This window comes from Trypanosoma grayi, assembly GCF_000691245.1.
Source record: "Trypanosoma grayi strain ANR4 Tgr_144_V1, whole genome shotgun sequence".
Lineage (NCBI taxonomy): Eukaryota > Euglenozoa > Kinetoplastea > Trypanosomatida > Trypanosomatidae > Trypanosoma > Trypanosoma grayi.
The window spans coordinates 1,477-21,235 of NW_008825763.1; the positions used below are offsets into that span (position 1 = coordinate 1,477).

Genomic DNA, 19,759 nt, shown 5'->3' on the forward strand with positions numbered 1-19,759 from the left:
ATAACACAATGCCACGCAATGATAAATAACATCTTTTTCTTCTACTCCCTAGAAATTGCATTAGAAGAACCCAATGCCGGGGGGTTTAAAAATGCTTTGTGACAATCTGTCGATAAAACAAAGGAACATGTTGGAATTCTTGCCACTATGACCTCATGAAATGATATACACGAGGTTGCTAGTCTAAATGTCGTCCCTGTAGCACACTGAAATTCCACAGTGCGTCTAGAAACGTGCAGGAGTATAATTATGGTTTAGGAAAGTGTTGTGCGTAAAGACCTCGTCCTGATAGAATCATGGGAAGTGGATAAACGAGAAAATGCAATTATGACACATGGACTGTGTTCTCTAGGGTTGTACTTGCCTCTCTCTGATAAGGCGGGTCAACTTCTCCCAGTGCCTCATGCAAGCGTTCCCAATCAATTACTCGAGACCGCTGACAACTGCACGGCGATTGCTCGCAAACCACGGAAAATATAAAGAAAACTATTAGACAACAGTCGCTCAAGCTCGGTAGCTAATATTACAGGGCTGACATAAATGAGTAAATGAGCTTTACACGCCTCAGTCAAGTGATTGGATAAGCAGGGCGTCGGAGTTGTGCTTACACACGAGCACAGCACCTCCAGGGTGCACTGTGAAGGGTACGTTGAGCGCTGTGGTGGCTTTTCATGAAACAAAGGATCGAGAAAGTACAGTAATAGTGTCTTGGAGTCTCAATACTTGGATGTGTCAAGGACGACTTAACGCTGCAGAGCTGTGCATCTGAACGAGGCGAAAAAAACAATAATGCGTTTTCTCTTGGTGAGAATAAAGGACAGCTGACGTTATGGGGCTCGTCTTGAGGTTGAATTCACCGCACCCATGGCAGCGCTATGAAGCCCATTGGAAGATCAGCATATACTATGGTATACTGCGCCTAACAGTGTATTATTTCCCCATTGATGTCGTGCATGGTGGTAGGGGTGTGGCGTCACGTTGTGTTTTTAAAAAAAAGACCTCGAATGTTTGTTGTTGGTATGTAGTCACGAAGTACTCAGGAGATTCCGTCTCACCACCACAAGCTGCGTATAAATCTGTACACAGTCAAGGATATTTCCGCAAGATCTGTTTTTGCGCTTCATTAGGATCCTGTAGAGCAGCAGTGTGACAGCTTTGACTTTCTTCTCCCAAAATCTCTCTGCAAGCCCTCCATGTGGACAGTGAATGGTTGTGTATGATTTCTACACGGCTGGCACCACTCTAAAACGAGTGTTTCTTTGGAGGGATGACTGTGGCGCAATGCATTTGTTGACGAGGGTCTGAAGCAGAAATTCGAATTGAGGGTGAAAAAGCGTTTTGGAGATGTGGATAAATTGTGATCATGGTAAGAGGCTGCGAGCATGTGGTGGTGCTGCATGTTGAGGAAAACTGTAAATGAGGAAGAATTGCAAAGCATTGCTTCATGGAATTAGATATCAAGCACATGTGGTAAATGTGTTTTTTTTTTGTTGGCACACTGGCTGCTTCTTTGTGATTTCAAATGGGATACGGTGTGCGTCTGTGTCTCTCTGGGCGGAATGGGTGCCTTCCCTTGTGTTATTCCAGATCGTATACCCATTGTTCCGTTTGTATTGTTGTTTTGGGGACCAATTGCTGCTCTGTGTCATTGTTTTATTTCCCATTTTTTTCTTCTTTTTTTCTCCGAGGGTGGGGATCTGCATATTGTAGGAAGTCTATCAGGCCCTATGCCAGTTCATGCACATGTCGACGCTCAAACCTTGCAGGCGGTACTGCAGACCGTGTGGGTTACCGGAGAGCCAGCCATAATCGCTCCCTCAGCGTTCTTGGGGGAGCTTGACGCCATCGTTGACGAAGTTAAAAAATACGGAATGAAACTAGCGAGTGTTCCAAACGGTGGGATTACTATTCTCCCACCCCTTCCTGTAAGTGCTTCTGAACTCTTTGACTTTTGTGCTGACTACTGTAAAGCTCGGACGCGCGAGGAGCGCCTAATAGTGCGCCATCGGATAAATACCCACAACTTCTTGATGAGGGATTCTGTCGTTCGGATGCCCTGTCGGCTCCTCTATAACCCGGCTGACTACATTCTTCGAATAGTGCATATCTGTGGGGAGCTTGTCACTGCCTCGGAGGAAGAGTATCACAAAGCTTACGTCATCGTGCCACTTTTGCACATCAGTCCTGTTCAGGACGTCTGTGAAAGGCTGCGAAGAATGTTTCAATCCGGCTCACTGCAGCATACCCAACCTTGGGTGGTTGAGGAGGAGTTGGGGGACGGAAGTCCAGAGAGATCTACAAGCAACAACCCTTTCAGCCCTGATGCCATTGAGAGCGGTAATAGCGAGCCGAGCACCGACGGTAACGGAAACGACGGCAATGATGGCCGTCATGATGATGAAGAAGAAGGCGCCATGGACGTAGATCTGACTGGGCAAGAAACTGTTGACAACACGTCTGGTCCAGTTGGCGAGTTCCTCTTGGAGAAAGATTTCGAGGTGGTAACAGAGAGTGGTATTTTTTACGACGAATCAGGGGAGCGTGTGCAGGCCATATTTGTGCGGGGTGGTATAAAAAAAGAAATATGCAAGAGAGCCGCAGTGGCCTTGGAGGCGGCTGCGACGACAAAAAATCTGCGCAAGGCAACGAACGGTGGCAAGACGAACCCGGAGACAGGCATTGTAGGTTACTACGACTATCTCAACAATCCTACCCAGCGCAAGTGCCGCGAAACAGAGTTCACACGAAAGAACTGGAGCATTATTGCTGATCCTTGTGAGAATTTCCTCGTTGCACTAAATAGGTTGTACAGCGAGTGTGCACCGACGCATTACAAACTTCAGCGCATCGCTATTCCACAGCACTACCAGCTGTTTAACACAGTGTTTAGTACCGTTACAGTGAACCGAAACTTTCGGACAGCCGTGCACACGGATAGTGGGGACTTTCGAAGTGGGTTGGCTGCATTGTGCGTGATAGACGGGATCTTTGATGGCTGTCATTTGGCCATTAAAAAACTAGGTAAAGCCTTTCGAATTGAAACAGGCGATGTTCTTTTCTTTGATACTTCCCTGGAGCATGGGAATACCGAGGTACACAACTTTGACTACTGTTGGAAGCGTGTGAGTGTCGTCTGTTATATGCGTACTGGTCTGGCATCCCAACAATGTGAGATGGAGCGGCGTAGGCGAATCAACCGAGATCTTGCGAAGCAACTTCTTCTCGAAAAGAGCAGGCAGAGTGTTGTTAATTTGAACAAAACCGATCCTAAGCTCCCTCCTTTGTATGTGCCGTGGAAACTGGTGAGTGTGCTGTCTCCGATTCAGCAGTCAGCCCTTGGATTTATCGTGGATCGCCTGAGTAAAGGCAACGGATGTGTCCTTGCATTGACGATGGGACTTGGCAAAACATTGGTTTCTTTGGCCCTGTGCTTTTCATATCTTTGTCAGTCGAGCCCATCTGACATACTTATCTTGGCACCAAAAACCGTTCTTACACATTGGATAAGTGAGAAACAAAAGTGGGAGCAATATGGTCTTGTGATTCCGGAGTTTCTGGTATCCGATGGAACAGATTCCGCGTCATTTGAAGTTGCACTGAAGCGATACGAACAACAAATGAGTGGGGAGGTACCGCGAACCAGTCATGTTTTTGTCATAAACCCCGAGTACGTCAAAACATTTTTAAGGAAACTCACTGGATTCCGTCCTAGTCTCATGATTGTGGATGAAGGTCATCGTGTGTCTTCGAAGGGAAACAAACTGAAGGACATTTTGGACGGTACAAAATGTTCGGCACGTGTGATTCTCTCTGGAACACCTGTGCAGAACAATGCGGAAGAATTATACCGACTTATAGGGTGGATAAACAGTGATGTCCATTCGGTTTTGCCACCGCGTGTCTTTACTGAATTGGCAGGTTCTATCAATCGGTACATAAATGGGGATAACTCTGCATTTAGCGCCGCTGTCTCTGCTCAACGTTACATTCAGGATTGGATGAGCTCATATGTATTTAGCGTCATGAAGGCAGACCTCCCACCGCTCTTTGATTACATCATTATTTGTGGGCTTTCAAGTGTTCAGCAAAAGATGTTCGAGGATCATCTCAATATCAATGAAACTGTTGGATTCACTGTACTAAAGGCATCGGAGCATCGCCCCTACCATCTCTCGACGCATCCACTGTGTTTCTTGGGTTTCATATCGGGATTGTACAAGTCTCTCACTGGAACACATAGATCGGCGGCGGAGATTGTGGAGGAGGATGAAGAAAAGGAAAATGAAGATGCTACACAGTCATATACACTTAGCGACGACGATACGGCGCTGATGGATGACTGTCTGTCATTGGTAAACTCTGGGCACTTAGTTGAATTTGTTGGTCTCAGTGGAAAGCTGACGGTACTCATTTCAATTCTACACGCCATACGTGAAAAGAAGGAAAAGGCCATTATATTTTCTCAATATGTCGGATCACAGGACTTCATTTCTCGGACTTTAACTTCCTTCGACATCGTCTCCTCTACTATCCGTGGGAGAGACTGTCACGATCGACGGCGAAGAACGATAGAAAAATTCAGAGAAGATGAAACCATTACATGTCTTGTTTTGTCGACTCAGATTGGCGCCTATGGCCTCGATTTCACTGCCGCCAATCACGTCGTTATGTGGGATAGCTGGTGGAATCCACAAGTGGAAACGCAAGCCATTGCGCGAGCGTACCGGCGTAATCAGACAAAACCAGTTGTTGTTTATCGACTCGCATCTGCATTTGAGGACACTGTTATTTTGAATACACAGGTGAGAAAGCTGGCGCTGTTTAAATGTATTATGAACGAGCAAACATCACGGGCTGTACCACCTGAAGAACTGTTTGACTGTGTTGACAGTGAGGAAGATGATGAACGACGACTTTTGTGGTTGTCACTCAAAGCAAGCCGGCTTGAGGGTGGTGCGCCAGCCGTATCAAAAATTATCCGTTACGATGATACTGTGAGAAGCGAGTCGTGGAAGTGATGTATTTTCGACCTCATCTCTAATAAGCCGCCCCCCTCCCCCCCCAAAAAAAAACGGCAGTACTTTTGTTTTTATATTTCATTTTTTTGGCTGTGTGTGTGTGTGCGTAATTGCTTTTTTTTCTTGCAATTCGCACGGGAGAATCTGTATTTTTATTTTCTGTATTGAGCCTTGAGCTTTCTACACTCATGGCTCTCTGGACCCCACTATGGTTGTCTTCTGCTGTGCGCGCTCACATGCATACCTAACGGCATTAGTCTGTGTGTGTTTTTTATTTTTCGCGTCTTGCCGATTCGTCTTTGTTTATATGGAGGTTGACGGTATGCGTTGGTGTGGACGTGATGAGGAGCAGTTGTCCCGAAGATGCCGGTGCACCTGTTGAGGAGCCGGCCTTCACATCTATTCTGGCGTCGTGCGAAGCTCGGCTGTTCGCGCTGCGTGAGCAGACAGCCGTGTTGGAAGGATTGCTTTTAACGGAAGCGAAGAGACGGACGGAACACGATAATCAGCTGCAGAAATATATTGATGATGCCGCCCGTATAATGGAGCACAGAATAAAGGAAGAGCTGAATGCCCGGATGATGTCTTTGCAGACTACTGTAGAACAACTTTCTGCCAAGGCCACGAAACTGACGGGGGAGTTGCGTTTAGAACGCGAAAAGAACATTCGGCTGACACAAGAGCTTCAGACGTTTGTCGTGGAGGGAATAGGCGAGCTTCAGGCCGCTCTGCGAAGCGAGTGCGTGGAACGCGAGGATCGGGACCGTCTGCTGAGGGCAAAGCTCACTGAAACAACAACGGAGTTTCTCAGCAAAATGGCGGAAGAAGAAGAACGGTGGAAAAAATTATTTGAAGCAAAGAGGGAGAATGCCGACAGCAAAAACGAGAGTTCTATCCGTGAGAGCGGCAAACACTATGACGAACCAATTTCAATTCTCTCAGGGAAAACGTCCTAAAGCTCAAGCAGCGACTGGCTGTAGAGATTGATCGATGGTGTGAAGGCGAGAAGAATTTTGCAAAAGCTCTTCAAGGTGTTGTTGAGCACTTACAAAGGAAGTCGCTGTAGACACCCAAAAAAGAAAAAGATGTTGTGTCATTCGATGAGTGCATTTTTGGTCTATGCTTTTCTGCGTTCTGGTTCTGGTATCCTCATTGGTACTGCTCTGTATCTGTTCAATATATAAATAGTATGAGTCCATTGGTTGTAGCGGGAGATGCAATAAAGGAAAGGCGACTCATGTCTGTGAGCCCCATGGTGATGGCCAGGCTGCGCCTCCGGCTCCACGTTGCGACGAGGCGCATTCGTAGACGCGGGGCAGTACAGGGGGCGATGCAGTTGGACCCTGGCAAGCTACGCTTGTGCCCGTTGTTCTCCACTTGGTCACTATCGGCTCTGTCGGATCTTCTTCACGGGACGGTGCAGGAGGTGTATTGCAAAGGAGAGGTGATCGTCTACAATGGGGAGCCACTCAAATCCTCATCGTTGTTTTGGATCGCTTTAGGGAGGTTCGCAGAGGTCCCAAGCAAAAGCGAGAAACTAATCGTTGGCCATCCAGAGCCAGATACCAGTGTCTCTTCTTCTAGAAGCACCAGTTGCAGAGTTCATGCGTACATCCCCACGACAGAAAACCACTCCGATGATTTCATGACCTTCAGGGCGGGTCAATTAGCTGCAGGGGAGCGCTTGTTCTTGGGAGTATCCTACCGCAGGACGATTCGTTGCGAGAGTGCTGCTACTGTCTTCCGCATACCTTTCGATACCATCATGAGGATTCAAAAAAAGTGCGATGTGTCCCTTGAAGCAACTGTGGCAGCTGCCAAAGATATTGTGAAGGGACAGATGCTTCGAGCGAACGAAAAGCCCCCACTACGGTTTGCTCTTCTTCAGAATCCTCTGCTGCGCGGCTTGGACGCATCAACTCAGAGCATTTTGTGGCTCCGCCTTTTTCCTGCGGTTGCATGTGCACAAGAGACCTTCTGCAGGGACGTTTTCACGTCAGACACTATATTCTTTCTCCAGTCGGGGGGGGTGCGTGTTGGGGGAATTCGAGGTAGTCCATGGAATGAAATTGTGTCCCGTGGTAGCTCCTTTGGTTTGGAGAGTTTTGTACCGTATGATATACCGCATTTTTACGGTGAAAGGCGTCCTGCCACTGCTACAAGCTTTTGTCAGCTGTGGAGTATTAAAATGACTGCAGTTTTGGAAACTATAACCGAAAGCGAGTGGAAGCGGTGTGCGGAAATAGCCCAAAAGACAATAAAATTGAGAGTTTGTCGGGTGAATCTGCGGAAGGTCCCTCTATTCTCACACCTTCACGAGTCCGTAATCGCTGCGATAGAAAAACGGATGCAGATGCGTGTTGTACGCCCTGGTGAATGTATACTGGTCCCTAAAAAAATCCCACAAGAAGCCATTGTCGTCTTGGTAGGGGCTACGTATTATGCAAGTGAGATGTGTGGTGGGGAGACCCCCATTACTTCTGAGGTTGTAAAGACACCTGTTTCCTGTGGTGATCAAGTGGCTTTTGCGGAGTGTATAGCACAGAGACCTTTAAAACATGGACTGTATGCCGCCACAGGCGCTCTCATATTTAGTGTGACGCGCAGCGCCATAATGGGTTCATTGCAAGATTGCGAAACGGTTGTTATTGGGGCGGCAATGGCCCACCTTGACGGCCCGCGTACACATTGTTACACTCAGCGCGTTGTAAATAAGGCACAGGAGGAAGCTTTGCGTCGTGTTAAGAAGCATGCACATAATCAGAGGAATGAGGTTGCGTCTTTGTACAATGAAGACCACTATTGTCATCCCCCTGACGCCGATGTGGGTCAGGTAGTAAAAGTGCACACTCAGGTACTCTCAACCCTTACCATGCAGATGACAAGTCTGCGTTTCGGTGTGATGGCAACTGGGCAGAATACGCACCAATATGATGTTGCAGCTCACTCTGCTATGAGAGCACCACCTAACGTTGCGTCGCGGAATTCTCACCACCCGCACTCCTGCTTCACACTTGACGAAAAGGGCCGGGTCCAATATTGTAGTGAAGGAGTCGTGCCGGAGAAGAAGCCGACTGGTGGTGAACAGTCAATTGACGTAGTAAGTCAGACGAAAGAAGGCCGGGGTGCTGGTGAAATAATGTTGCCTGAATGTTTGGCAGTGAAAGAAGGGTTTGCAAGGCGTCTCAATGAGGTTCCACGCTCATCAGCGCTGCGATGTGTCCCTGGTGTGAAGGTCGCTGCTGTCGCGAGCCATTCTCCTGCATCTCACAGGGTAATGGCGCTGCGACGCGAAGGGGATAAATTACAGAATGTGGTTGATAATGCATTTAGCCTTCCATTCAATTATATTTCTCCTCGCCCACGGCGGAGGAATTCTGCCTATGCCACGATGTAAAGGAGACGAAGGAATACTATTTGTTGCTTAGATAACACCTGTGCTGTGACGTGGTCTTGTGCACCCTTCACACCCTGCACTGATGGCATGGTTTGTTTCCTGACTCTCTTCCTCATGGAGCTAAGCAATGTCGAACTCACTAAATATGTACGTACTCGGTCCGTCAGCTTCGGGGAAAACGGGCCTTTTGCGCCAGCTTCGCTGTATGTGTGAGAACGGTACCCTGATGACCCAGCCTGCCCATGATGTCCCCACAAAAGGACAGGAGATTCATTCCTTAATCGTTCATGCACCGCAGAAGAAGAACGTCTTCTGCACAGTCGAGCTATGTGAACTTGGTGGGGAAATGTCCCCTGTGTGGGAAAAGTTCATTCGGTCGCGGTTGGGTTTGGCAAAAGACAAGAATGACCAAAGATGTGCGTTGATGTTTGTGGTGGACGCGTTGGCCCCTCATTTGCTTCCCCTGGCATCTGTCCTGTTTCAAAGATTAAAGTGTTTTGACGGGCTCTGCCGAGAGTGGCCCGCAGTGGTGGTGCTGAATAAGGTGGCTGCGAGGAATGCCATGACCGAGGGAGAGTTAGAATTCTTCATTCCAACGGCCAGTTACGAGGCAACACAAGTTCTGTGTGTGGATTCCTGGAATGGGCACGGGATTGGAGATCTCATGAAGTGGGTCAACAGTGTGGCTTTCTCGTGCTAAGCATCTTGGTGGGGAAGGGCACGTTTTTTTTTTGTTGTGTCTGTGCCAGTGAGGGTGGTGCGGGCAATACATAGCCTTCTGTGACCCTGGTGGATGAACAGGAAGCCAAGGGATTTGATGTCACATCCTGGTACTGTCCTCATTGGTATGGCAACAGTCGGGAGCATCCCCTTCCCGGGAGTGTGCAGCTCTCTCGCACGCTCAGCATGTTGTTTAACCGTGGCATATTGTTGTGAAACACGTGGACCAGAGAACCGTGGGCCTGTCCACAGAGTTCCTGGTACACCACTTCGTCAATGCTGGACGGTGGTGTTGTATCGTGCAACATTACATGACACATTACGTGCCGCTCAGAGCCAGCTATTACTGTACTTGTGGAGAAAATGGTGTCTGATTTGACCATCGCTGTCGCAAATGTAAGATCTTTGCCAGCCATGGAACATTATGCTCCCTTCTCGTGCTTGGTTTTTCTGTTGCCGTTTTTGTCTATTTTGCAGTGTGGTTAGTGTTGTGGGAAGCTGTCTGGGAATGTGTGGTCTCTATTGTGCTATTTTGCCGTGGTGGTGAGGGAAGATGCATTGTAGGCCCATTTAATTGCACATTATTCAGTGTAGTCAGGCGCATTAGAACTGTATAGCTGAGCCGACGACTTGTTGGAGCAATTTGTGCAGTAAGGGAGACTATCGCGTGGAGTGATAGTAAGCTATGGCCTCCGGAAGGTGGACTATTGGGAAGAGACGTTCAGGCTCTCTTTCTCGATCTGCTCATATATGTTACATGTTGTTCAGTGGAACTAAATACGGAAGGGTGTGACAATCTCCTCTTGTTCTTCTTGGGTCTAGTGTGTCGCTGTGAATGATTGATTTCATCTTTTTTTTTTGGTTTATTGAGGTGTGTGTCCTTTCTCATTCTTGTGTTTCTAGGAAGTGGTCGCAGGACTTGCCGAAACAATAATGCATGAAACTAAGTATAGGCCACGCACATTTCTCCATCATGGGGTACTTGATGACATCGCTAGGTTTCTGCCGTCACAGCCATTGGCCTTCCTCATAGCGTCCCCCACTATCAGGCAGGTGGTCGAGCACATCCATTGTGAATCGTTGCTCATGAGTGCAGTGGCGCTCTGTGGAGGAAAGAAGCCCCGTGAGTGGGAGGAATGGTCGCTGCAGAATGGTGCCTGGTGTGGTCACGTGTCGAATCTGAAGTGCACACTATGGTGGATCCGGCGTCTGGCAAATGCTAACAAAGGCAAACTAGCAGCTCTCTCCTTCGCGTGGCGCAGCTTTATTGCGGATCTTACCGACGTTAAGGATTTGAGTGGTCTTCGCTGGCTATTCTTGCCAGAGGCCAGTGTGCTTAATAAAACCCTCAATCCCCTTGCCTCTTGTGTTACCTTAGAACGTCTGTGGCTGCGCTCCTGTCGCGGTCTTACAAGGGTGGAGTCGCTGTGTCATTTGCATTCCCTCAAGAGTCTCGATTTGTCGATGACTGGAATGACGGACGACGGCCTGTGTGCCCTCGCAGCGTGTCGCGCGCTGGAGGAGGTGGATCTCTCGGGGTGCGCCTTCATCTGCGCCATCCCCTTCTTAAAGGGCATGGAGCACCTCCGCGTTGTGAAGGTGCGCGACTCCGGTGTGACGGATCGCGCGATTTCTGTGCTCAGCACTGCTGCGGGGCTGCTCCACCTGGACATTTCGGGGTGTATTCTCGTGACTTCTCTGAACCCGCTCCGTGAGTTGAAGAATCTGCAATGGCTCAACGCAACCTGGTGTGGGGTGCGCGATGAGAGCATCGAAGGTATCTCGTGCTGCAGTGCCTTGGAGTATTTAAACGTCTCTCGCTGCTGGGACATCCACAATGTCAACGCTCTGGGCGCCCTGCAGAGGCTACAGGTGCTTGACCTTCGTGGTACGAACGTTGATGATGATGGCATTGTTGGTCTTTCGCGTTGCGAATCACTGAGTATTCTGCACCTTGGTGGGTGTTTCTACATATTTTCCGTCGCTGCACTAGCAGTGATGTCAAATCTAAAGGAACTAGACTTGAGCCATACTTCCGTGGCAGAGGAGAGTTTGTCATTGCTGCCAAGCTGGGTGCATCTTGTTAAGAAGCCTAGTCGGATCATCTCACGCAACACCTCCTTGATGTGTCTCGAGACTAGGCGGGTATCTCACCATTGATGGTGTGGTTCAAGTTATACTGGGTCTTTGACCTAGTTCCCTTTTTTCTTTACTACTACTACTACTACTACTATTATTATTATTGCAACAAAACTTCTTGCTCAATATGTGTGGCGATGCCTAAATATTCAGTATAGGAAGTCACCAAAGGTCACGTGCCGCAACAATCTTTTACATTCTTTTGCTTAGACCATCTCTCGGCATCTTCTTATGTAAAAACTATGTCCCCCACTTCTTACGGCAGTTTGTTTCTTTGTCTATGTCTTGATATTGGTGTTTCGCTGCGTGGGGGGTGGGGTGAATGCAATAGTGTACGCAGGAACGTGTCGAAGGTGCTTTATCCACAGTTCATATGCCTCTTCCCGATTTTTGTCCCCTTTTGTCGTGAGAGCAAACTAACCTTAAAGTCGTGAGACACATTTTTTTTGCGGGTTTTTTTTCCTAATCACGTCCTTTTTCTGGTTTCGGCTCTTTCTTTCTTCACTCCCCCCTTGCTCTGGAAGAGAGTTACGTATGTATCGCAGGCTGCATGCGGGGTCTTTGATCGCATGTGGTGTGTCGTGCCCTCGGCCTCTGGCGCCGCAGCGGCGGCTCTTCAACATGAACCGCAGCGTCCAGACGCGGCTAGAATCGGAGAACCAGGCGGTATCGCAGAAGCGCACGGACTACGATTTTGACAAGGAGCAGTGGTCCAAGCAGATGCGCTTCGCATCAATGGACTGCATTATGGATCCTGACATAACTTCGATTCGCTATACGTCGGTAATGGGCCTCAAGAAAGCATTCCGACGCTTCATGACGATGCGTAAACTTGTCGAGCGCCGCCCGAACTTCAAGCCAGAGGAACTCAAAACGCTGTTTGTTCAGTTCAAGGTGATTTCGCATTCCCGCAACCCAGAAGACCTCAAAGTTTTGCAACGTATTACGACTCATGGAGAGGCGAGCCGCATATCTAAAGAGATCCGATCTGGAATGAATGAGGAATTTGCAAAGAAGAGTTGGAGGTCCCTCAAGCTGCGCGAGGTCGCTAACACGTACCAGATCGAGCTGGATTCTTTCCAATTAGTGAACTGCTACATGGGGCAAATGTCGCAAGAGGATTGGCTTCAAATTACATATAGGTGCGAATACCGTGAACGAGCAGATGTGGAGGCGGAATGGCAGAGTATGTGCGAGTATCCTGTCTTTGAAGTTCGCTTGGGCGATGGGGTGCGATCTCCGAATGCACATCCGTTTATCGTCGTGGGTGTCATGAGGAAGGACGGCACACGATATGGGAAAGACTCACAGGACGCCGCCGCGCTGCGCAAGCAGTTTGATCGTACCAGCAAGTGGTTTTAGAATCGGGTTGTGGAGGTGCCAGATTGGCGGAATGGGAGGGGAATACTCCACGAAAAAATTACTTTTGGTGGTGTGTGGAGCATGAGTCTTTCTTTTTTTTTGCTCTGACGGTGGGTGGAATCCATGACGCGGGAAGAAGAGAGTACCGAGAAGCGTACTTTCGTTGTTGTTTGGATCTTGTTGTGTGGAGTCGATATTTGGGAAGGATGCAGACACAGTTCTTTCTGTTATTAGGTTGTGTGGTTGGTGTTTACCGCTTTCATGGTGGTGGCGCAAATAAGCGCCACGACTACGTATACCCCCATGGTGAAGTCTTGTTTTGTCATGAAATATTCTCATATCACACACTTCTTGTTGTGCCTATTGTTTTGTTCAATTCGGGTTTTTTTTTTATATAGCTTAGGCTTGGGCAAAGGTGGTAGGGATATGGAGGCTGTTGCTGAGCAATACTTCAGCAGCGGTGACATGAAGGCTGCGGCAACCTTCTATTGCAATCTGATGGTGCTGCATCCGCGGTACGTGAAGATGGCGCGTATATGTCGAGTGCTGGCCGACCCCTCTGTGGTCCCACAGCCACATAGGTATGCAGATGTTGTAGAGGCGCTTTTAGAACCAACCATCACACCAGAGGCTTTGTTTGGAGCAGATTTGGCCCCTGCAGACATCAATAAAGCGTACCAGCGCTGGACGCTCCTCGTGCATCCGGACAAGAATCCTTACCCGAGAGCCAAGGACGCATTCAACCGACTCGTTGCGCTGAAGACGGTGGCACTGGAAGCGGCCAGTAAACCGAAAGAGTTGCTGAGCACGGAACCTACCGCGTGGTGTGGCGGTACTCGCAGGAGAACGCGCCAGCATGGCAAATCCGATATCCCCGCGGCACCACAGCGTCCGGGTGAGAGTGGTTCTTCCTCTCCAAGGGCTGCGGAGATCGACATGACGCTGTCCGAGTTGAAGAAGGTGCAAGTTACTCTCAAGTCACTTAAACGGAAAGACATTGACGACAGTGAGCTCCCAGAGTTGAGTGCCACCCTCCGCAACGTGCGCGAGCGTCGTTTTTGCTCGCGTCCCCCTAGTCCTTTGGCCTTTTCAGCGCCCTCTGTGCTGTTGCATGTCTTCGCACCTGAGATTAACGCGTCTCACGCGCCATCAGTCCCACCGCAGTCGTGTAGTTCCGCGTCTGATGCCCCCACAACCTCGGCATTGCCGCCGCTGTCAGCCAACAATTCACCTCCAGAAACGAAGAGCGTGAGGGAGGCGCCGCGGTGTGTGTCGACTGCAAAACCTTTGCGCCATACACCACCAGAGACCGGCACGGAGGAACAGTCGCAGGAATCCCCACCTGTGAAAATACCCTCACACTGCCAGCATAGTGGAAATGATAAGACAACAGAAATCGTAACCAATGGGCAGGCATCGAAGGAAAATGCTCTAAAGTCAGAGGAATCTTTGCCTGAGAAGTTGCCCTCACGTCGTGGAACGGGTGGCAATGGGGAAACAAAAGAGGCTGTAAACGATGAACGTGCAACAAATAAAACCAAAGAGAAGCCACAGGAGTCATCGACTGTGAAGAGTCATTTACGGCATCAGGTAGCCAACAGGGAAAGGGTGAAGAAGACGGTGATCAATCAGCCGACCAAAGAGGAGGTTGCTTCTGAGAAGCTGCAAGTTGTTTCTCCTTCGTCATCACCAACTGGGCTTGTTGATGAGGGCGGTGCATCGCTAGTCGATGCCGCAAAGGGGAGTATTAGAGATTTGATACGAGGTCTTCAAGAGATGAAGGCAAGCAGGGCTCCCCTGAGGTTAAGGTGCGATCTCACGTTCGCTTCTTATGAACGGGAGAAGCTGCAGCAAGAGCTAGCTGGGAGTAAAATGGAGGTAATGCCGTAAACACACTTCTGACGTCGCAACGCCCCCAACTGGCGTATGTATGCGTTTGTTGGTGTGTCCGTGAAGATGTACAGAATGAGAAAGAAAGGGGAATTGTCCCTTCTTTTCGTGACACAAGGTGATGTGTAAGCTGCTTCTGCTACAGCTGTTGCTGTTGTTGTGGGTTCAAGACCTGTTTTTATGGTTTCTTCGAGTTGTCCTTCAGCCACTTCCTGTTGTCTCTGGTTTGGGCCTTGGAGAAATAGTAGTTGCTGTGGTATGCCGTTGGCAAAGCGTCGTCAGGGGACATCCTTGCCTGCGCTGGTGCCCACAAGTCAAGCTGGTAATGCGGCTCGCGTTCGGAGCCGAGAGACCGCTGAGAATGCATCTGTAGATACAGACAACAAGGTGGAACGTCATCGCTATGCAAAGTTGCTTTTGAAGTACGTGCAGCGCTACCAGCAATTCAATTCGGTAGACCTTTTTGTAGAGACGATGATGCGAGATCTCGCCGTGCAGGATGGCATCACGTTGCAGACCCGTGCTGCGGCGGCGACGTGGGCAATGAAGCTTCTCTGTAACTCATCTCACAGGCAAGTAATGGAAATCCTTGTGGGAGCCGTGTTCCCCGCCATATACTGCAACTACGACGAGCGGAGACTGGACTACGCGCCATCAGCGCTGCAAGCTGTTGTGATGGACCGCGCTTTAATCCATGATAACCCATACTTCTCGCATACAACCTACATGCAGGAGCTCAGTGTGAGCCACACCAAAGTGGAAGACCTCAGGGAGCGTCTGCAACGGTCTCTGACGACCAATATAGAATTGAAACGACTTTCCGTTGTTATTCTCGAGTACGTTCGAGTGGAAACGAAGCGGAAGGCTTTTAGGGCGTGGCATGCGCTCGCGCGGAAGCGACGTGTAGATGCGATGCTTCGCCGCAATGTTATACGGCGACATAATAAAACTGTGCGCTCTTCTTGTATGCAGGCTGCGTTCTTTCGGTGGAGAGCTGCTGTGGAGACATCTCGTACAGAATACCTTACTGAGCGTCTGCACCAGGCAGCTTTTCAGCTGGAAAGCGCAAAGAATCAGTTCCAGATGCAGTGCTTCCGCGCAGACAAGCTGCAGTTGAACTGCGGGCAGGTGCAAGCGGAGCTTCGGACCGTGATCGAAGAACGTGAAGCGCTTCGGCGACGAGTGGAAGAGCTCAGCGAGACACTTGTGCTCAGAGAGAAGGAGCACCAAGAGCGTATGGCCGCACGTATGCGGGAGGTGCTTACGCTCGTGCAAGGGCAGCGGCGGATGTTGAAGAAGGCGATGGGCACCCGCTTTCCCGCGGAAGATGTCACTGCGGGTTGGGTCGACCAAGCTATCGAAGAGTACACGCTAGATATGGCCGATTCCGTGTCCGATGGAGGTGGTGAGAATTCCCAACAGGGACATGTATTCCTCCTCAAATGGTGCAACCATATCTTGGCGCAGCAGCGGACAAAAAAGCCTTTGCATGTGTCAAACTTCGCAGAGGACTTTGCTAATGGTGAGGCGTACTGCCATATAATGCGCCACGTCTTTGCAGATACGCAGGGAAAGATTCCACCATTGCCGCGCTCCTTTGTAGAGCGAATGAATTGGATGTGTAGAGTGGTCTCGAACACGCAACTTGCCCTGGTCCTGAAGCCGGACGACTTCACCCAGCACCGCGAGGACAAGATGACAGTGTCACTCGCCGAGATATTCGCTAATCACGTCGATAATAAGCGGACAACATCTGCGAACAAAGCATATGACTTTTTTCATGGCATGTTGCCGTTTCAGGAGAAAGACTCCACTGCTACTACTATAGCTGCCGCCGCTGGTGAAGACTGCCACCACGATGATGACGATGACGTCAGTAGCATTCCACAGAATGAAGAAATTCTCAAGCGGAAAGTGCGCGCGTGGTGTACGGAGCTTCAGCAATGGGAAGAACAACTACAACATGGTGTTGAGCATGAGAAGAAACTGCAAAACTCTAGTGCCGCCATCGCCCGAGAGGCCGCTTATCTTGTGCGAGAGCGCAGTAATGGCCAGCCTGTCTACGTAGTGACGTCTAAAGCAGGCCAGTCGTTCGTTCACCTGAGTCTAAAAAGCATGGAGGACCTCCGAGTGAAGTTCAAGTCACCAAGTGCGCAGGCATGGAAGACAATTGTTCGTGGGGCCCTAAAGAGCATCTTGTGGAAACACGTTCGACTCATCACGACTCTCTTCCACCATTTCGGCTGCGCCGACGCCCATCGTATGTACGAGGTGCAGTTCTGGCGCTTTGTTGAAGAGAGCCGAGTGATGATCGATCCTCTGACGCCGTTGGCGGTGGCACATATCTTTGACACGGTTGTATCACCCCAACTGGCAGCAACGCTGCGCGCCAACATGAAGGATGAAAAGAGCACATCACTGGAGGAAGTAGCTCAGGAAGAGGTCGATATTCGCCTTGTGAAGCCGGCGCAATTCACGGAGATGCTGGTGCGCATGGCAACGACCCGACATGCTGTAAGTCTGTTTGAGTCTACAGATCGGTTTCTGAGCGGCCTGCAAATGCCTGTTATGAAAGGCGTTGCACCCATCACGCTGTTGTTCTACGAGCCAGAGCCGCAGCGCGTCGTGGAGTATTTTCAGCACGACCTGGCACGTGTGTTCTTCTTTTACATGAAGCTTCAGTTGAGCGGCAGTATGCGGGCCCGGTCGCGTTCTTTCCAGGGATGTGGTCGCTTCACGGCACGCCTTACGCATGTGACGTATTTGAAACTTTTTGCCGACTGCGGCTTCCTCCGACCGGGCGACGACAACGATAATGACAACAACGACGATAGCGACGACGAGTATGACGATGGTGGTGGGTACCGACGAAGAGTGCGCTTTATCTCCTCACAAGAGGTTCTGAATATGCTTCAGTTGCTTCAGGGGCGCATTTCTACCATCCCTTCTGGAGAAATCTGTTTTTCGCTATTCTTGGAATCCTTCAGCGTGGCCTGCCCGTACTGGTGGCCGGATCCAACAGTGCCACTGTCACGAAAGCTCGCGGCTTTTCTTGCCGATATGGTGGAGAGGCTGCGTGTGGTGTATGCGCGCGATACTTTGGTGTTGGCTGCCCCACCGTTCATTGCGCTCCAAGGTGATGAGCATGTCGATCTTCCTCATTAGTCCATCAGTGTGGTTTTGACTCTTTCACTCTATATATTAATCCTTGCAACACATTTATGTACAATAGCGTTGTTATTCGGCGGGGTTGGGCTGAAGACAATCCAACTCTTTTTGTGCAATCTACAAGAGCTAGAAGAATAATTTCGATGCGGCTATGCTAGTTTCGGGTTGTGAATAAAACACGGTGCTGTGTTACATCTCAAATCAGAGTGCCATATTCACGTCTTCTTTCTTTTTCTTTCTCTTTTTTTCTTACTTCCCCCAACTAGGCGGGAAGGGAGCTGGCCCACGACCTATGCTGCAACTGCGGTCACTCAGCTCCCAAAAGGCCGTACCGCTCGTACATTTCACCCAGCGGCGTGCAATGATGGGTCTATTCGAGGAGAACGGACCAAATGGCGCGGGCGACACAAGTGTCGCGGCGTTTGCTCGTTCAATGGACTACCTGGAGAAGGGCAACACGCGCATCGACAAGAAAGCGTATGGTATTCCCTTTCATATAGGCGCGGCGGAAGCCGTAGATGCGGTGTGTCGTCACCACGGAGTCTCCGTAGAAGTTCATAAGGCTGATCGATATCTAATGCCGTTTTGGCTTGCCACAACGGCGGCGAGCGGCAGTTTCCGTGCCGATGTCCTCCAAAAGGATCCGGCTTTCCTGACACAGCAGCAGTGCCTTGTGTGGGTGGAGGGGCCGAACTACGAGTTTCACTACCCTTTCGGTGAGCACCATGTCTTTAATCAAGTTTCCGCGTCGTACCTTCACCCGCTTTCAATACTGGAGCGCTGTGTGGCGGGTGTGCACGTTCCCTCAATGTTGATATCTCGCTTTGAATTACTAAGAGAACTGGAGGCAATGGAGCAGCCACCTAAAGTTGTGCCTTTCGCGATGTCAACGGTGACAGCGCTTTCCGTCGTGGACGCCCGCCTGAGCCGTAGCATGGTCCTTCATCGTATCGACCAGGAACTGGTGAAGTTTCATGGCTCGTTCCTGAAGAGCAACATCACCCTCACTAGCGTTTATAAGGAGAGTGTGCGTCTGCGACCCATCTTCTTGCCAATGATGAAGCTTACCGTTACTACAGGAGCTAGCAACACGCCGCTTCCCTCATTTGTGTGTGGGGCGACAGGGAAAGTAGTTGGACCGGTCCTGCAGGTTACTAAGAGGGCAAAACTGAGCGTGATGGCGTTTTCTGGTGCTGCTGCGTTGTTGCTCACAGCTCCTGTCATTGACCCCGGCATTGCAACTGCGGCCGCGATCGCCTCGGCGGTGATGTCACTACATGTCCGGCGGTATCTTCTTGTGATGCGTTTCCTGCGGGAGCAGGCGAGGCAAATGGCGGAGCTCAAGATGACGGGCATGGTGTACTTCGCATCTGACCAGCAGGGCTACCGCTGGTCGCCAGAAGATGAGGAGCGCGCAGAATATGAGTACCGTGAGGAGCTGCGACAGCGGGCGCGCAAGAAAGAGGCGTTCGAACAGCGGGTGAAGGAAGAGGCAGCACGGGATGAGGCCCGAAATGCACGGCACATCGATGCCAAAAACAGGCGGCGAACGGACCTGGAAAACGTAGACCCACTTGGGTACTACAAGCTGCTTGGTCTCACTGGAAGGGAGTTCTCTGCAACGGCGAAAGATATCGCAAAAGCCTTCCGTGAGGCTGCGCAGCAGCACCATCCAGATGTTGCAAATCCAGGCGACAACAATGAGACGAAAAACAGGATGCAGAAAATCATCCACGCTTACAAGGTCCTCCGCGATCCCCGGACAAAGAAGGCGTATGATTCGGGCCAGCTGACGGTCAGTGAGGAAGCATCAGGATAGCCTGTATGTCTTTGTGGAGTGTTGTGCCATGTAGAGTTCTCAAAGTGCCTGAATGGAGAATTTTTTTGTGCTCTCTGATTCAAGTAGCTATCTGATTTTGTTTTCTTTCTTTGCGTTGTCAGGCGCTTCCCTATGTCAGTCCCACCACCCCCTTTGGCAGCAGTGCCACCACCACCGTCAGCAGCAGCAGCAACAGTGCCCCCACCACCACCGCCATCAGCAGCAGTGCCCCCACCACCACCGCCA

At 50.0% G+C, this 19,759-nt stretch overlaps 11 protein-coding genes across 11 annotated transcripts; 10 read left to right on the forward strand and 1 right to left on the reverse strand.

Moving 5' to 3' along the window:
- Positions 1-1,123: 1,123 nt before the first annotated feature.
- Positions 1,124-1,438, reverse strand: DQ04_01441020 (hypothetical protein; the record flags this gene model as incomplete). The annotated part of the gene is made up of 1 exon (XM_009310726.1): positions 1,124-1,438. One exon carries the CDS (start codon positions 1,436-1,438, stop codon positions 1,124-1,126), a length of 315 nt encoding a protein of 104 aa, XP_009309001.1.
- A 289-nt stretch (positions 1,439-1,727) lies between these two features.
- DQ04_01441030 (putative SNF2 DNA repair protein) lies at positions 1,728-5,018 on the forward strand (the record flags this gene model as incomplete). Its single annotated transcript, XM_009310727.1, has 1 exon — positions 1,728-5,018. The coding sequence occupies one exon, from the start codon at positions 1,728-1,730 to the stop codon at positions 5,016-5,018; it is 3,291 nt and encodes a 1,096-aa protein (XP_009309002.1).
- A 341-nt stretch (positions 5,019-5,359) lies between these two features.
- Positions 5,360-5,974, forward strand: DQ04_01441040 (hypothetical protein; the record flags this gene model as incomplete). Its single annotated transcript, XM_009310728.1, has 1 exon — positions 5,360-5,974. The coding sequence occupies one exon, from the start codon at positions 5,360-5,362 to the stop codon at positions 5,972-5,974; it is 615 nt and encodes a 204-aa protein (XP_009309003.1).
- A 281-nt stretch (positions 5,975-6,255) lies between these two features.
- DQ04_01441050 (hypothetical protein) lies at positions 6,256-8,415 on the forward strand (the record flags this gene model as incomplete). Its single annotated transcript, XM_009310729.1, has 1 exon — positions 6,256-8,415. One exon carries the CDS (start codon positions 6,256-6,258, stop codon positions 8,413-8,415), a length of 2,160 nt encoding a protein of 719 aa, XP_009309004.1.
- Positions 8,416-8,542: 127 nt separating this feature from the next.
- On the forward strand, positions 8,543-9,115 carry DQ04_01441060 (ADP-ribosylation factor-like protein 16; the record flags this gene model as incomplete). Its single annotated transcript, XM_009310730.1, has 1 exon — positions 8,543-9,115. The coding sequence occupies one exon, from the start codon at positions 8,543-8,545 to the stop codon at positions 9,113-9,115; it is 573 nt and encodes a 190-aa protein (XP_009309005.1).
- A 93-nt stretch (positions 9,116-9,208) lies between these two features.
- DQ04_01441070 (hypothetical protein) lies at positions 9,209-9,514 on the forward strand (the record flags this gene model as incomplete). The annotated part of the gene is made up of 1 exon (XM_009310731.1): positions 9,209-9,514. One exon carries the CDS (start codon positions 9,209-9,211, stop codon positions 9,512-9,514), a length of 306 nt encoding a protein of 101 aa, XP_009309006.1.
- A 554-nt stretch (positions 9,515-10,068) lies between these two features.
- DQ04_01441080 (leucine-rich repeat protein (LRRP)) lies at positions 10,069-11,295 on the forward strand (the record flags this gene model as incomplete). Its single annotated transcript, XM_009310732.1, has 1 exon — positions 10,069-11,295. One exon carries the CDS (start codon positions 10,069-10,071, stop codon positions 11,293-11,295), a length of 1,227 nt encoding a protein of 408 aa, XP_009309007.1.
- Positions 11,296-11,808: 513 nt separating this feature from the next.
- DQ04_01441090 (hypothetical protein) lies at positions 11,809-12,636 on the forward strand (the record flags this gene model as incomplete). The annotated part of the gene is made up of 1 exon (XM_009310733.1): positions 11,809-12,636. One exon carries the CDS (start codon positions 11,809-11,811, stop codon positions 12,634-12,636), a length of 828 nt encoding a protein of 275 aa, XP_009309008.1.
- A 426-nt stretch (positions 12,637-13,062) lies between these two features.
- DQ04_01441100 (hypothetical protein) lies at positions 13,063-14,526 on the forward strand (the record flags this gene model as incomplete). The annotated part of the gene is made up of 1 exon (XM_009310734.1): positions 13,063-14,526. One exon carries the CDS (start codon positions 13,063-13,065, stop codon positions 14,524-14,526), a length of 1,464 nt encoding a protein of 487 aa, XP_009309009.1.
- A 258-nt stretch (positions 14,527-14,784) lies between these two features.
- On the forward strand, positions 14,785-17,691 carry DQ04_01441110 (hypothetical protein; the record flags this gene model as incomplete). The annotated part of the gene is made up of 1 exon (XM_009310735.1): positions 14,785-17,691. One exon carries the CDS (start codon positions 14,785-14,787, stop codon positions 17,689-17,691), a length of 2,907 nt encoding a protein of 968 aa, XP_009309010.1.
- Positions 17,692-17,986: 295 nt separating this feature from the next.
- DQ04_01441120 (putative chaperone protein DNAj) lies at positions 17,987-19,513 on the forward strand (the record flags this gene model as incomplete). The annotated part of the gene is made up of 1 exon (XM_009310736.1): positions 17,987-19,513. The coding sequence occupies one exon, from the start codon at positions 17,987-17,989 to the stop codon at positions 19,511-19,513; it is 1,527 nt and encodes a 508-aa protein (XP_009309011.1).
- Positions 19,514-19,759: the final 246 nt, after the last annotated feature.